This window comes from Aegilops tauschii, chromosome 6, assembly GCF_002575655.3.
Source record: "Aegilops tauschii subsp. strangulata cultivar AL8/78 chromosome 6, Aet v6.0, whole genome shotgun sequence".
Taxonomy (NCBI): Eukaryota; Viridiplantae; Streptophyta; class Magnoliopsida; order Poales; family Poaceae; genus Aegilops; species Aegilops tauschii.
The window spans coordinates 474,604,829-474,619,104 of record NC_053040.3 but is presented as its reverse complement, the minus strand read 5'-3'; the positions used below and the strand labels follow the sequence as shown (position 1 = coordinate 474,619,104).

The following is a 14,276-nucleotide window of genomic DNA, read 5'->3' as shown; positions in this document are numbered from 1 at the left end:
TCTGCCTGATTGGATTGCCTGTTTGGAATGTAACCGTTACTTAGGTCTAAATCATTGCTTATTTAGATTGATCCATAATGGGAAAAAAGAGGTGTTCATTGTCAAAATAACTATAGTAGAGAAAACAACAAAAGCAGTAACTTGATTCATTTTCCTGGTACTACCCCCACTCTTCAGGTTGGACCAAAATTAGGTGCCTTTAGTTCTTCAGGCCTGCGTACTGGACATATGAGGATTGTTGTTTTGATCTTTTTCCGGACAATTTTGACAAAACAACTAGTGATAATTTACCAGGAAAAGAAATGTGATAATAATTTCTTCTATACAGATGTAATTCTTGTTTGCTGTGCCAGCGGCCTTTTGGGCAGATGCTTAATTCAAAACTTTTCCTCGCGCAGGAATTGGCGCCTTTTGAGCCTCCGCACGCGGATTTGGAGGACGAGGAGCACTAGGACAACTCGACTGCCTCACGCGTGTAGAAAGTTACAAACCATACAAATTTTTGGCTAATTGATGTGTTGAAATTTTGAGAACAGGAACTAGATAGTATTTTCACTCGTCACCTCGTTAATGCGACGTGATACCTTTGTTGCAGTGAAGTGATGCGTTCACTGGGCAAATGGTAAATGTATATATTTGAGTGAAGCTTTTATCCGGAACCTGGGTGATAGTCTTGCACAAGAATTGTACCGTTAAATTCGATTCATTTGCTTAGATGAAAAGTAAGAATTTACACGAAGATTTAACTGTGATAGTAACTGAAGAGTTAGTATATTATTGTGAACTGGCCATGTATTCTTGATCTTGGTGTTATGCATCTCATGCTGTTGTTGGCCTCTGTGTGTTTGTTCTATGCAGTTGATGTTCTGGTACATGTGGTGTTATGTTGTGTAAATTGGGAATTCCCCAATTCTAGAGTTTCCTACTACTGTAGATGTTCATCTGCTACTGTGGTTAGTTAACTGATGTTAACTGGTTGTGTTGCATATGTAGTAGTACATGGCAAGTACCTACTTGCTGGGGGTTTGGTCAATTAATCCATGTGTGTACTAAAAGTACATGCTGTAGTTATTGTGTAAGCTTGCTGTTAACTACAGTTGGTGCTAACCTCTGCTACTAAGTTTAATTATTCAGTTGTGTTTAGTGAAGTAGTTAGTGTACTGTACTTGCAATAGTTTGCTTGGTCTTTCTTTGGTTTAAGTTAAGTTTTTGTCAGATTTTCCTCTCCATTGCTCTGTTTAATCTTGTCATAATCCTACTGTATAATAACTGTGTGTATGCACATGTACAATTACTGCGGGTACAATCTGATTTACTACTGATGCTATATACAGCAATGCTTTACTACTAGCCCATGAGTGGTGCTTGTGTTTCTACTTGCAGAAATGTACCACGTGCAGTGTGGACTGTGTTGCAAGTGTTCTGCTCTAGCAGATCATTATGATGTGGTACAGGGATCTATTTCTTTATATGATACTCCCTCCGTTTGAAAAAACTTGTCTCAAGTTTGTCGGAGGGAGTATTATGGACAGTAGGTCTTCTATCCAAAGTTCCCTCTCTCCTAAAATCTGAGAAGAACAGATACTCTAGGGACTTAGTCTTTCTCTTCCTTTCTTGTCTATCTTTCTATCCCTTTCTTTCTTTACTAAATCTGCCTTCTCACTGGGATATAACAGATAGTGGGTTGGGATAATGTGATCTTGCCGAGAGAATTTGGAGGATTGGTTGTCCGAGACCTTAAAGAGCACAACAGAGCTTTGATATGTAAATTATGTTCATTACTGCTGCAGGAGAGTGACTTGCCTTGCTGGAACTGGTTCAAACAAGCTTATGCAAGTCTCTTCAGTTGATGGACTGCTTCCTGATCCTTTTTACTTTTGCACCTGACAAGTATTGTTGCTCTGTCAAGTCCCAGTATGAAGGTAATACATGGACACTGAAACTTCAGCCGGTGCTATCTGCTTCAGCAGCGAATGAATTGGATCATCTGTTAGTAATTTTGCTCGATTTCACTCCAGGAATGCATGGAGACAAGGTCAGGCCGAATATTTGGTAGCGCTGCAAATGTCAAGTACTTCATTTTCTCAATTCGCCTGGCCATCGAGTATCGACTATTCCTTTAAAACAGAGTTTTCCTCTGGCTTGCTTTCCGAAGGACGTCTAAACACCAACGGTAATGGTACTAAAAAATGTTGGTGTGGCATTTGCCCAGCTATTGAATCAATCGAGCACATTTTGCTGCACTGCAATACTACACAATACAGCTGGCAAGTTCTACATCTGCAGCACGTTGCCGGACAGGCATCTAACCAGACATAGTTTGCGCATGAAGCACACAAACTCATCAACCATTATCAGTGGCCGATTGTACTGGCAGCTTGTGCAGTGAATCTCTGGCATAACAGAAATGAAGGGGTCTTCAGAAACAGAACACTACGGCCCAACTTGATTGCACAACACATTGGCGACGACTTGAAACCCTGGTTTGGTTCCGATTTGCTGGAAAAATGACGATCCGGACCCATCGGCGGACGGATACAGGCCCCGTTGGATGGCAAAACACATTCGGACCGGCGGTCCTGATGGATGCGGGTTGTTTGAGGGTTCGTTTTGGCGGTGCGTCTTCGGCTTGCTCCAGTGCTTGTAGTCGTCGTAGGTGGTCTACGAACATGGATGTAATTACTACGTCTGATTTTCTTTGTCCTAATATGGCCATGATGTTTGATGAATAAATCAAAAGTTTTCCCGCAAGAAATAAATAAATGAAATTAACTCTTTTTTTAAGAAAAAAATAGGGTCACTCCGGCCTCTGCATCATGAATACAATTTAGAACTTTAAACGATCTAGTTTGTTGAAGTTTGCACATGACCTGGGCCAACATCTCTCAAGCTTCTTGGCGAAGATTGAGCGGCTGCCCAACTTGCCCCAACGGTAGAACAACATATAAAAGATCCATTACGTTTGAGAATCCAACTATGCACAACAGGTGAAACTAATCTGAGGACTTGCACTTGTGCATAGATCAGTTGTATCTCAAATGCAAAGTAAATGATGAATAGACCCCATCACATATTCAAGATCCATTTCTTTGACAATTTGACAATGCTCATGAGTTGGGTGAAACTAAACAAAGGACAAACTTGTTTTACATAGGAGGCACGTTCAGATAAATCACCGGAGATTTCCAGTCTTAAACAACAACCTATACACAATATTTTCTAAAAAAGAGAGACTATAATATAGATAAGGATGAGTAATTTTCTTTTCTTTGAGGAACTGGCAAAGCACTGCCTTTTCACTTAGACGAAAGATACATATGTAGTACAAGAGATTGATGGATGAGTCAAAAACACAAAAGAGACAAAAAGAAACAAACAATCTATCCAAAGACCTCGCTCAGTTGGGCGACCCGAAAGCCCTTTCTCTTTGCCTGATATCCTCCAGGGCCATTACGACCACCTTGATGTAGGTCATTTGTGTTTTGTTGAAAATGCGACGATTCCCCTTCTTCCAGATATTCTACACTGTATAGAAGACGGCCACTCCGCTGGAGCATGAAGACACAGTTGGCATATGGGGTCATGCGGTAACCCTGGAACCGCAAGCATATCAGCGGCGAGGATATGCCCATTAAAGCACAAGCCAGGTGAACATTTTGCATTTAGGCTCCGCGTGCGCGTTCCAAATAATGGAGGCGTAAAACTAAGGGTGGGAACACTGAAATTGCACATTATATGCTGAGATTGACAAGTAAGCACATTGACAATCCACTTCCAGGTGATGGCGTCATCATGATCGCTTGTAGGTTGACGGTGGCGAGCACTCCCCAAAGACTAACAAATTACCTGAGTTGCTCGAGGGCGCTAACTTTTGCGACTGCATGCACCCAACCCTCAGCGCGGAGCTTCAAATAAACCATCCTTTGCTTCCTGGTGGCAATCTTGAAGAGATCCGTGGCGAGGTGTTGGATGGACCCCTACCCGTCTAGTCGCCATGCCAGAAAAGCGCCTTCCTCCCGTTGTTAGGGTAATTGAAATAGAGGCATGAAAAAGATAAAAAAAAAATATCCGCCTCATCACATGCTTTGATCCCACACAAGGCCTATCGGGGTCCTCGCTTTCAAACCACGGACAGCGAAGCCGAAGATCCCTTCTGAATCGCTCCAAGTCGGCAATGCCAAGCTCGCCAAGATCATCCCAGGGTGACTTCAACGAGAGGCCTGCACCCAGATTTGATTATTCTCCTCACCACCAATTCATCATCATTGCTCCAAGGACATGCTTGCTGCCCAATCATCTCCCAATCCCAAAGACCATTGTATCGAACATGACCATCATCCTTAAGCAGGATAACACGTTGCAACGATGTGCACACGCTCACAACATACTTCAAAAACCATATGTGGCGCTGTAAGAATCCAGTAATGGCAAGCTCCTTGAGGCAGTGATGGCGCTGAAGCGCCTCGAGTGAGGTCATTCTCAAGCTCCCGTAAGTTGGCTCCTCCTCCGAGCAAGGCACATGAATGTGCAGGACCTCGAGTGAGGGCGCGGCCAACAGGAGGCCACGTGGCCATGTGATGTTCCAATTCGCAGGCAGATCGGCCACAAGGAGCTTTTTCAGGTTGAGCAATGGCTTGGCCGGTGGAGTGGGCACCATCCATCTTCTCAGCCCGGCAAAGCGGAGGACGAGATTCGTCATGGTAGGAGACACGCCGATGAACCGGCTGAAGAAATCCGTGCACCGCTTTGGAACTATCCAGCTTTCTATTGCGAATGTGAGGTTAGTGTGCATGAGGCTGGGGACCGAGCCGAATATGAGTCTTTTAGTGTCGGTTAGGCGGCATGCCAGGCTGACAAGCATTGGAAGGTGGCGCAGCTCGATCACCATGAACTTGCACTGGTCCAGGATGAGCTCCCTGATCTCTGAACACGGCGCGTCCACCACCACATAGTCCTGTGCACAGCAGCAGGATATCAGGTGAAGCACCTGCAGCCGTGTGCACTCAGTAAACACCCTCTGGTACACGTCGACGGACGTGGAAGCGGCCATGTCTCGCAGGACCAGCGTGGTGAGAGCGCCGTACCTATGCAGCGGCGGGAGCGTGCAGTAGTTACCCAGCGTCAAGCTGCGAAGGCCGTCCTTGAGGCAGTCGTGGTCGTGAGGAAAGCGGTATGGCGGCGCCTGAAGGACATGGCAGGAAGCTTGCCTGGCAACGACCTCCAGATCCTCCACTCCCCATGCGCCTACCGCGGCGGCAATCAGGCGGTCGACGACGCAGCCGCCATCGTGTGCCTGGAAGAACTCCAGACGCAGGGTCTTGGCGCGCCGACGTGCGTCGCCGTCAGCAGGGCCACCGCCCGCTTCCAAGAATCCGGTGATGCCGTCGATGAACGCCGTGATCGTGTCGATTTCGCAGCGTGCCATGAGACGGTCCAGCATCTCGGCCAGAAACGTGTCATGCGGCATGTTGCGCCGGCGGAGGGCGACGGTCCGGTCGTACTCGGGCGGGAGCACATCGCTGACCCTGAAGTCGAGCTCCGGCAGATCGCGGGGGATGTGCGCCCAACGCCTGGCCAGGACGGCGGTGGACAGCGCGGTGCGGGTGTCCAGCCTGCGTACTATGAGGCGGATGAGATCGTCGGGTAGTGCGCTGAGGCGGTCCTCGCCGTCGACGCCGGCCGTTGTGCCCGTGCGTGACCGCACGCGACGCAACATTGGCATGGCAGCAGGCATGGAATTGGAAGTCGGGTAAAGGGGGCTTGATCTGTAATGGTAGGCTCGGCGATCGGATCTGACTCTCGATTCTCGGTTCCCCGGTGAAACAGGGATCTCGGCGTTGCAGTTTTCCAGGTATTGGACACTGACCAGATCCCTAGCATGCATGTACGTATTGACCGCCATGCAATGCCTGGGCGGTGGGGCCGTGCTAGACTACGTACGTACGAGGGCATCAACGGTGCCATCAGGATGTCGTGCGGGCACAACCTCCTAGTGTGTTTTGATTTGAGGGGAAAAAGTTTAAAACAAACCTTGCACTGGTAGATGAAAGCTAAATCAAACTCTAAGCTTCCAATTCTTGAAATCAGCACACCAAACTTTATGGTCCCGATCTATTTTGCATCTTGAAAGTGTTTATTTTTTTAGACAATTGAGAGTGTTTAGCTCTTTTTTTAGTTGTTGAGAGTGTTTAGATGGGATTTGTTGACGTGGCAAGTCAATTGGGCCGGCCCATTAGCACAGTCGCTCGCGCACCCGCTCTGTCTGGTTATTCTTTGTTTTCATCTAAAAAAAAGATTATTCTTTGTTTTTCTATTATTCTTTGTTTTCTCATCAATTTGTGGCTTTCTTTTTTCCTCATTATACTTTGTTTTCTCACTGCTTTTCGTTGGTTTTTCCTTCTTTGTTATACTTTCGGTTTCCTTTTGTTTCTTTCTTGAATTCTTCATATTTTTTATTTCTTTGCCGGCGTTAACCGGTTTTATTTATTACACATGTTTGTTTTTTCTCAGTACACGATGTACATTTGTAATGAACACATGAAACATTTTTTGATACACCTTCGATAGTTTCCAAATACATTATGTATATTTTTTTCAAATACATGTTTTCTACTCATTTTAGAACAGAAGGTTAAATTTTTTCAAATACACATTTTCATATTTTTAAATGACAATAAACATTTTATAAAATTCTATAAACATTTGTTTACATTGTTTTTACACATTTGTTCAGGTTTTTAGATGCCACGGAAACTTTATAAAGCTATATGACATTTTTTAGATGTCACAAACATGTTTCTTATACATTTGCTCAGTTTAAAAAAAAATCCTATTTTTAAAATTTTCAAAAAGATTTCGCACTTCAAATTTTGTTCACATTTCCAAATTTGTTGCCATTTTAAAAAATAAATAAAAAAATTGCACTTTAATATTTTGTTCAGGTTTCAAAATGTGTTCCCATTTTCTCAAAAATGTTTATGTTTCAGAAGTGTTCATTTTTTTCAAAGTTGATCAGTTTTTCAAAAAATTGTTTGTTTTTTGACTTTGCGATTTTTTTCGAAACTCCTGAAGAGTTTTAAGATTTGAGAATCTTTTTTGGGTCTAATTTTTCCCGGATTTGCGAAGGAAATTGAGTTCACGAACATTTTTACAACTCCTGAAGATTTTTCATATTTATGAATTTATTTTAATTTCTGGACTTTTTTCAGATTTGTGGACTTTTCTCAAAATCATGCGCATTTTTTCAAATTCGTAAAAAAAATATGACTATTTGTCAGGCTGACCGGCCCACCAAAGGAGTGACATGAGAGATGTAATCCTAGGATCGTCTCTTTCCCGGTGCACCAAACAACTTCAGGGTTCGGTTTAGACCGGGATTAATAAGTTCGGTGTGCCAACGACCAGGATTCGAAGTTAGGGGTTTGATTTAGCTAAGCTCTACAAGTTCAAGGTTTAAAATGGGCATTTTCCGAAGGCAATCAATAAAATTTCACCTTCACGCGTGGAGAGGAGAGGAACAAAGAAGGAAAACCTCGTCTCGCGCGCTTCGCATGACCCTGTTCGCGTGGAATAATAAACAAACAATTAAAGATGTCGGATCGATCGGTAGCACGACCCTCGGGAAGTTGTGCATGTTCCCCTTAAAACGGAAATAATCCAAAATAAACCTTGAACTCGTAGGCGTTAGCTAAATCAAACCCCGAACTCCAAATCTCAGCAATCAACACTGTCAAATTGAACCCTGATCGCACTTCCAAACAGGGATTGATGACGTCGCAGAACGAAATTGGGATTGGTCATTGTTGGGCGCGTACAAGTTGGGATGGCCCATAGCGGCCCAGGGCGCTCCTCTGTTCTTAGTCCGGAGGCAGCCCGCGCATGGGGCAGTCCATCCCCACTCGTGGCGACCCATGGAATTCCCTTGCTCGAGCGACGGCAATGGCGACGGGAGGGTGATCGGCTCCAGCGGCGACGATCATGACAACACGATGATGAGCCACGTCAAAGTTACTATCTCCGGCGTACTCCTCCTCTGGTGGCCGTAATTTATTCTCTGACCGTTGTTAGTGTTAGGGTTTGAGAGAGAAAAATTGGGGCTTTTCTTCGGTTATAAAGCTAGGTTTGGGGGGGGGGGGTTGTGCAATTTTTATCATTCAAGTTTGTTTTGGTTAAATAATGGACCCTAGTAAGATCTTGAACGTCAGATTTCATTTTGGAGGCGAGTTCATCCACAATGGTCCTGTTTTGGATTATGTGGGTGGAGATGAAAAGATTTCAGAGATCGAGAGAGACAAGCTATCATTGCAGGAAGTTCAAGGGAATTTGAAAGACCATCTGGAGTTCAAGGAATCAATGATGTTATATTTTCATCATCCTGGGAAAGAACTAGCTGATGGTTTGATGTTCTTATTCGATGACAATACTTGTGTGAGGATGTCGTACTGCATCCGTGTTGGAGATGTAGCAGATGTTTATGTTGAATACCATGGGGAGCAGGATAGTGAGTACAACAGCAGTGGTAGTGACTTTGAGAATGAGATAGTTGATCTGGATGATGAATTGATGATGAAGCTGAAGAACCTGACATTGTCATTAGTGCTGAGCCAGATGACAGTTGTGTGCTCACTCAAATAAGTATCAGTCAAGTTGAGCAGCCTAGGGTAAGGAAAACCACAGTAGCCAGTGAGGTTGTCGATGTGGCAGGTTCTCAGCTTCCATTTTCTCAAATATGAAATCTAGATCAAGGACTAGCATAGACTTCATTTTCTCAAAAATGTTGCCGTGGCGATCGTTCAGAAAATGTTGCCGCGGCGCCAAAATTCAGAATTTCTGTTGTACCACGAAATTATAGCTCCTCGTCCCACGCCTAGTACACGTTCTCCTCGTCGGGGTCCTCCGTGTATGTTTGTTATCGTCACCTGTAACCTGTTGGCTATCTCTAAGATATTTATATTAACGTGACAATCTAATGGTTCCAGCCATCATGCCGTGACACGCAGGCCACTTAACATTACAACATATAAACATCTCAAACATAAACTCATTATCATGACGAGGGTTATACCACATCATATGCATACCCTGCAAAACCAAGTTAGACGTCCTCTAATTGGTTTTAGCAAAAATTTAGTTACGTGGTTAACCAGTTTTAACAAGTGATACTAGCTACCTATGTCCACAATTTAGGCAATGATTCTTGATGCTATATTAAGTTTTGGGGTGTGTGAAACAAGAGACTTTAAAAGTCTCATCCCCCACACTAAACTTCGTCAAATACGCGTGACCCCTAGAAGATCATCCATCTACGGCACCCTCTTGTGTACGCGTCGGTTCACTATTCTCAACTATGGTGAAGCCCAAGGAACTATTAGCAGATCGTCAACAGCCAGAGCCAATCGATTGGCAGAACCTTGTAAAAGCGACAACATGCTATCTATGAATTGAACTAAAGCTACACTTGATTGAAGCATATCAAGAACATCAACCCTCACAATCACATGTGATCTAGATTGCAACTTGCACCTACTCATATAACTTCTCATGATGCCACTGTTGGGAAACATATTAGAAAACAGAAAAATCACGCCGCACACCCAAGATCAATATGAAGATGTATAACGGGTTTTGATCACGATCGTTACCGTCACCTTTGATGAACGATCCAGCGAACCGCCCATGTGTGGGAAATATGCCCTAAAGGCAATAATAAATGGTTATTATTATATTTCTTTGTTCATGGTAATTGTCTATTATTCATGCTATAATTGTATTATCCGGAAATCGTAATACATGTGTGAATACATAGACCACAATGTGTCCCTAGTAAGCCTCTAGTTGACTAGCTCGTTGATCAACAGATAGTCATGGTTTCCTGACTATGGACATTGGATGTCATTGATAACGGGATCACATCATTAGGAGAATGATGTGATGGACAAGACCCAATCCTAAGCATAGCATAAAAGATCGTGTAGTTTCGTTTGCTAAAGATTTTCCAATGTCAAGTATCTTTTCCTTAGACCATGAGATCGTGCAACTCCCGGATACCGTAGGAGTGCTTTGGGTGTGCCAAACGTCACAACGTAACTGGGTGACTATAAAGGTGCACTACGGGTATCTCCGAAAGTGTCTGTTGGGTTGGCACGGATCGAGACTGGGATTTGTCACTCCGTGTGACGGAGAGGTATCTCTGGGCCCACTCGGTAATGCATCATCATAATGAGCTCAATGTGACTAAGGCGTTAGTCACGGGATCATGTATTGTGGTACGAGTAAAGAGACTTGCCGGTAACGAGATTGAACAAGGTATTGGGATACCGACGATCGAATCTCGGGCAAGTAACATACCGATTGACAAAGGGAATTGCATACGGATTGATTGAATCCTCGACACCGTGGTTCATCCGATGAGATCATCGTGGAACATGTGGGAGCCAACATGGGTATCCAGATCCCGCTGTTGGTTATTGACCGGAGAGGCGTCTCGGTCATGTCTGCATGTCTCCCGAACCCGTAGGGTCTACACACTTAAGGTCCGGTGACGCTAGGGTTGTAGAGATATATGTATGCGGAAACCCGAAAGTTGTTCGGAGTCCCGGATGAGATCCCGGACGTCACGAGAGGTTCCGGAATGGTCCGGAGGTGAAGAATTATATATAGGAAGTCAAGTTTCGGCCACCGGGAAAGTTTTGGGGGTTACCGGTATTGTACCGGGACCACCGGAAGGGTCCCGGGGGTCCACCGGGTGGGGCCACCTGTCCCGGAGGGCCCCGTGGGCTGAAAGTGGAAGGGAACCAGCCCTTAGTGGGCTGGGGCACCCCCCTTGGGCCTCCCCCCATGCGCCTAGGGTTGGGAACCCTAGGGGGGGGGAGCTTCCCCCTTGCCTTGGGAGGCAAGGCACCCCTTTCCACCCCTTGGCCGCCGCCCCCCCAACCCTAGATGGGTTTTGGCCGCCCCCCCTCCCAAGGGGGCCTATATAAAGGGGGGGAGGGAGGGCAGCAACCTACAGCCTTGGGCGCCTCCCTCCTCCCCTGCAACACCTCTCTCTCTCTCTCGCAGAAGCTCGGCGAAGCCCTGCCGGAGAACCGCTACATCCACCACCACGCCGTCGTGCTGTTGGATCTCCATCAACCTCTCCTTCCCCCTTGCTGGATCAAGAAGGAGGAGACGTCGCTGCACCGTACGTGTGTTGAACGCGGAGGTGCCATCCGTTCGGCACTCGGTCATCGGTGATTTGGATCACGGCGAGTATGACTCCGTCATCCACGTTCATTGGAACGCTTCCGCTCGCGATCTACAAGGGTACGTAGATGCACTCCTTTCCCCTCGTTGCTAGTAGACTCCATAGATGCATCTTGGTGAGCGTAGGAAAATTTTAAAATTATGCTACGATTCCCAACAGTGGCATCATGAGCCAGGCCTATGCGTAGTTACTATGCACGAGTAGAACACAAAGCAGTTGTGGGCGTTGAGTTTGCCAATTCTTCTTGCCGCTACTAGTCGTTTCTTGTTTCGGCGGCATTGTAGGATGAAGCGGCCCGGACCGACCTTACACGTACGCTTACGTGAGACAGGTTCCACCGACTGACATGCACTAGTTGCATAAGGTGGCTAGCGGGTGTCTGTCTCTCCTACTTTAGTCGGAACGGATTCGATGAAAAGGGTCCTTATGAAGGGTAAATAGAAATTGGCAAATCACGTTGTGGTCATACGTAGGTAAGAAACGTTCTTGATAGAAACCTACAAACCACGTAAAAACTTGCAACAACAATTAAAGGACGTCTAACTTGTTTTTGCAGCAAGTGCTATGTGATGTGATATGGCCAGAAGATGTGATGAATGATATATGTGATGTATGAGATTGATCATATTCTTGTAATAGGAATCACGACTTGCATGTCAATGAGTATGACAACCGGCAGGAGCCATAGGAGTTGTCTTTATTATTTTGTATGACCTGCGTGTCATTGAATAACGCCATGTAAATTACTTTACTTTGTTGCTAAACGCGTTAGCCATAGAAGTAGAAGTAATCGTTGGCGTGACGACTTCATGAAGACACAATGATGGAGATCATGGTGTCATGCCGGTGACGAAGATGATCATGGTGCCCCGAAGATGGAGATCAAAGGAGCATAATGATATTGGCCATATCATGTCACTATTTGATTGCATGTGATGTTTATCATGTTTTTGCATCTTATTTGCTTAGAACGACGGTAGTAAGTAAGATGATCCCTTATAATAATTTCAAGAAAGTGTTCACCCTAACTGTGCACCGTTGCGAAGGTTCGTTGTTTCGAAGCACCACGTGATGATCGGGTGTGATAGATTCTAACGTTCGAATACAACGGGTGTTGACAAGCCTAGCATGTACAGACATGGCCTCGGAACACACGCAAAACACTTAGGTTAACTTGACGAGCCTAGCATGTACAGACATGGCCTCGGAACACGGAGGACCGAAAGGTCGAGCATGATTCGTATAGAAGATACGATCAACATGGAGATGTTCACCGATCTTGACTAGTCCGTCTCACGTGATGATCGGACACGGCCTAGTTGACTCGGATCATGTTTCACTTAGATGACTAGAGGGATGTCTATCTGAGTGGGAGTTCATTAAATAATTTGATTAGATGAACTTAATTATCATGAACTTAGTCTAAAATCTTTACACTATGTCTTGTAGATCAAATGGCCAACGTTGTCCTCAATTTCAACGCGTTCCTAGAGAAAACCAAGCTGAAAGATGATGGCAGCAATTATACGGACTGGGTCCGGAACCTGAGGCTCATCCTCATAGTAGCCAAGAAATATTATGTCTTAGAAGCACCGCTAGGTGAAGCACCAATCCCTGAGAACCAAGACGTTATGAACGCTTGGCAAACACGTGCTGATGATTACTCCCTCGTTCAGTGCGGCATGCTTTACAGCTTAGAACCGGGTCTCCAAAAGCGTTTTGAGAAACATGGAGCATACGAGATGTTCGAGGAGCTGAAAATGGTTTTCCAAGCTCATGCCCGGGTCGAGAGATATGATGTCTCTGACAAGTTCTTCAGCTGTAAGATGGAGGAGAACAGTTCTGTTAGTGAGCACATACTCAGAATGTCTGGGTTGCACAACCGCTTAACTCAGCTGGGAGTTAATCTCCCGGATGACGCGGTCATTGACAGAATCCTCCAGTCGCTTCCACCAAGCTACAAGAGCTTTGTGATGAACTTCAATATGCAGGGGATGGAAAAGACCATCCCTGAGGTATATTCAATGCTGAAATCAGCAGAGGTGGAGATCAGAAAAGAACATCAAGTGTTGATGGTGAATAAAACCACTAAGTTCAAGAAGGGCAAGGGTAAGAAGAACTTCAAGAAGGACGGCAAGGGAGTTGCCGCGCCCGGTAAGCCAGTCACTGGGAAGAAGTCGAAGAATGGACCCAAGCCCGAGACTGAGTGCTTTTATTGCAAGGGAAGTGGTCACTGGAAGCGGAACTGCCCCAAATACTTAGCAGACAAGAAGAAGGCCGGCAACACCAAAGGTATATGTGATATACATGTAACTGATGTGTACCTTACCAGTACTCGTAGTAGCTCCTGGGTATTTGATACCGGTGCGGTTGCTCATATTTGTAACTCAAAACAGGAACTACGGAATAAACGGAGACTGGCGAAGGACGAGGTGACGATGCGCGTCGGGAATGGTTCCAAGGTCGATGTGATCGCCGTCGGCACGCTACCTCTACATCTACCCACGGGATTAGTTTTAAACCTCAATAATTGTTATTTAGTGCCAGCTTTGAGCATGAACATTGTATCTGGATCTCGTTTAATTCGAGATGGCTACTCATTTAAATCCGAGAATAATGGTTGTTCTATTTATTTGAGAGATATGTTTTATGGTCATGCCCCACTGGTCAATGGTTTATTTTTGATGAATCTCGAACGTGATGTTACACATGTTCATAGTGTGAATACCAAAAGATGTAAAGTTGATAACGATAGTCCCACATACTTGTGGCACTGCCGCCTTGGTCACATTGGTGTCAAGCGCATGAAGAAGCTCCATGCAGATGGACTTTTGGAGTCTCTTGATTACGAATCATTTGACACGTGCGAACCATGCCTCATGGGTAAGATGACCAAGACTCCGTTCTCCAGAACAATGAAGCGAGCAACCAACTTATTGGAAATCATACATACCGATGTGTGCGGTCCAATGAGTGTTGAGGCTCGCGGAGGATATCGTTATGTTCTCACTCTCACTGATGATTTAAGTAGATA

At 45.2% G+C, this 14,276-nt stretch overlaps 1 protein-coding gene across 1 annotated transcript; it reads right to left on the bottom strand.

The window, feature by feature from the left end:
• Nucleotides 1-4,192: 4,192 nt before the first annotated feature.
• On the bottom strand, nucleotides 4,193-5,722 carry LOC141026213 (uncharacterized). The gene has a single exon (XM_073502211.1). It carries the CDS (start codon nucleotides 5,720-5,722, stop codon nucleotides 4,193-4,195), a length of 1,530 nt encoding a protein of 509 aa, XP_073358312.1.
• Nucleotides 5,723-14,276: the final 8,554 nt, after the last annotated feature.

Coding starts and splice junctions, on each gene's coding strand:
- LOC141026213 (XM_073502211.1), bottom strand. CDS start 5,722: ATGCCAATGTTGCGTCGCGTGCGGTCACGCACGGGCACAACGGCCGGC.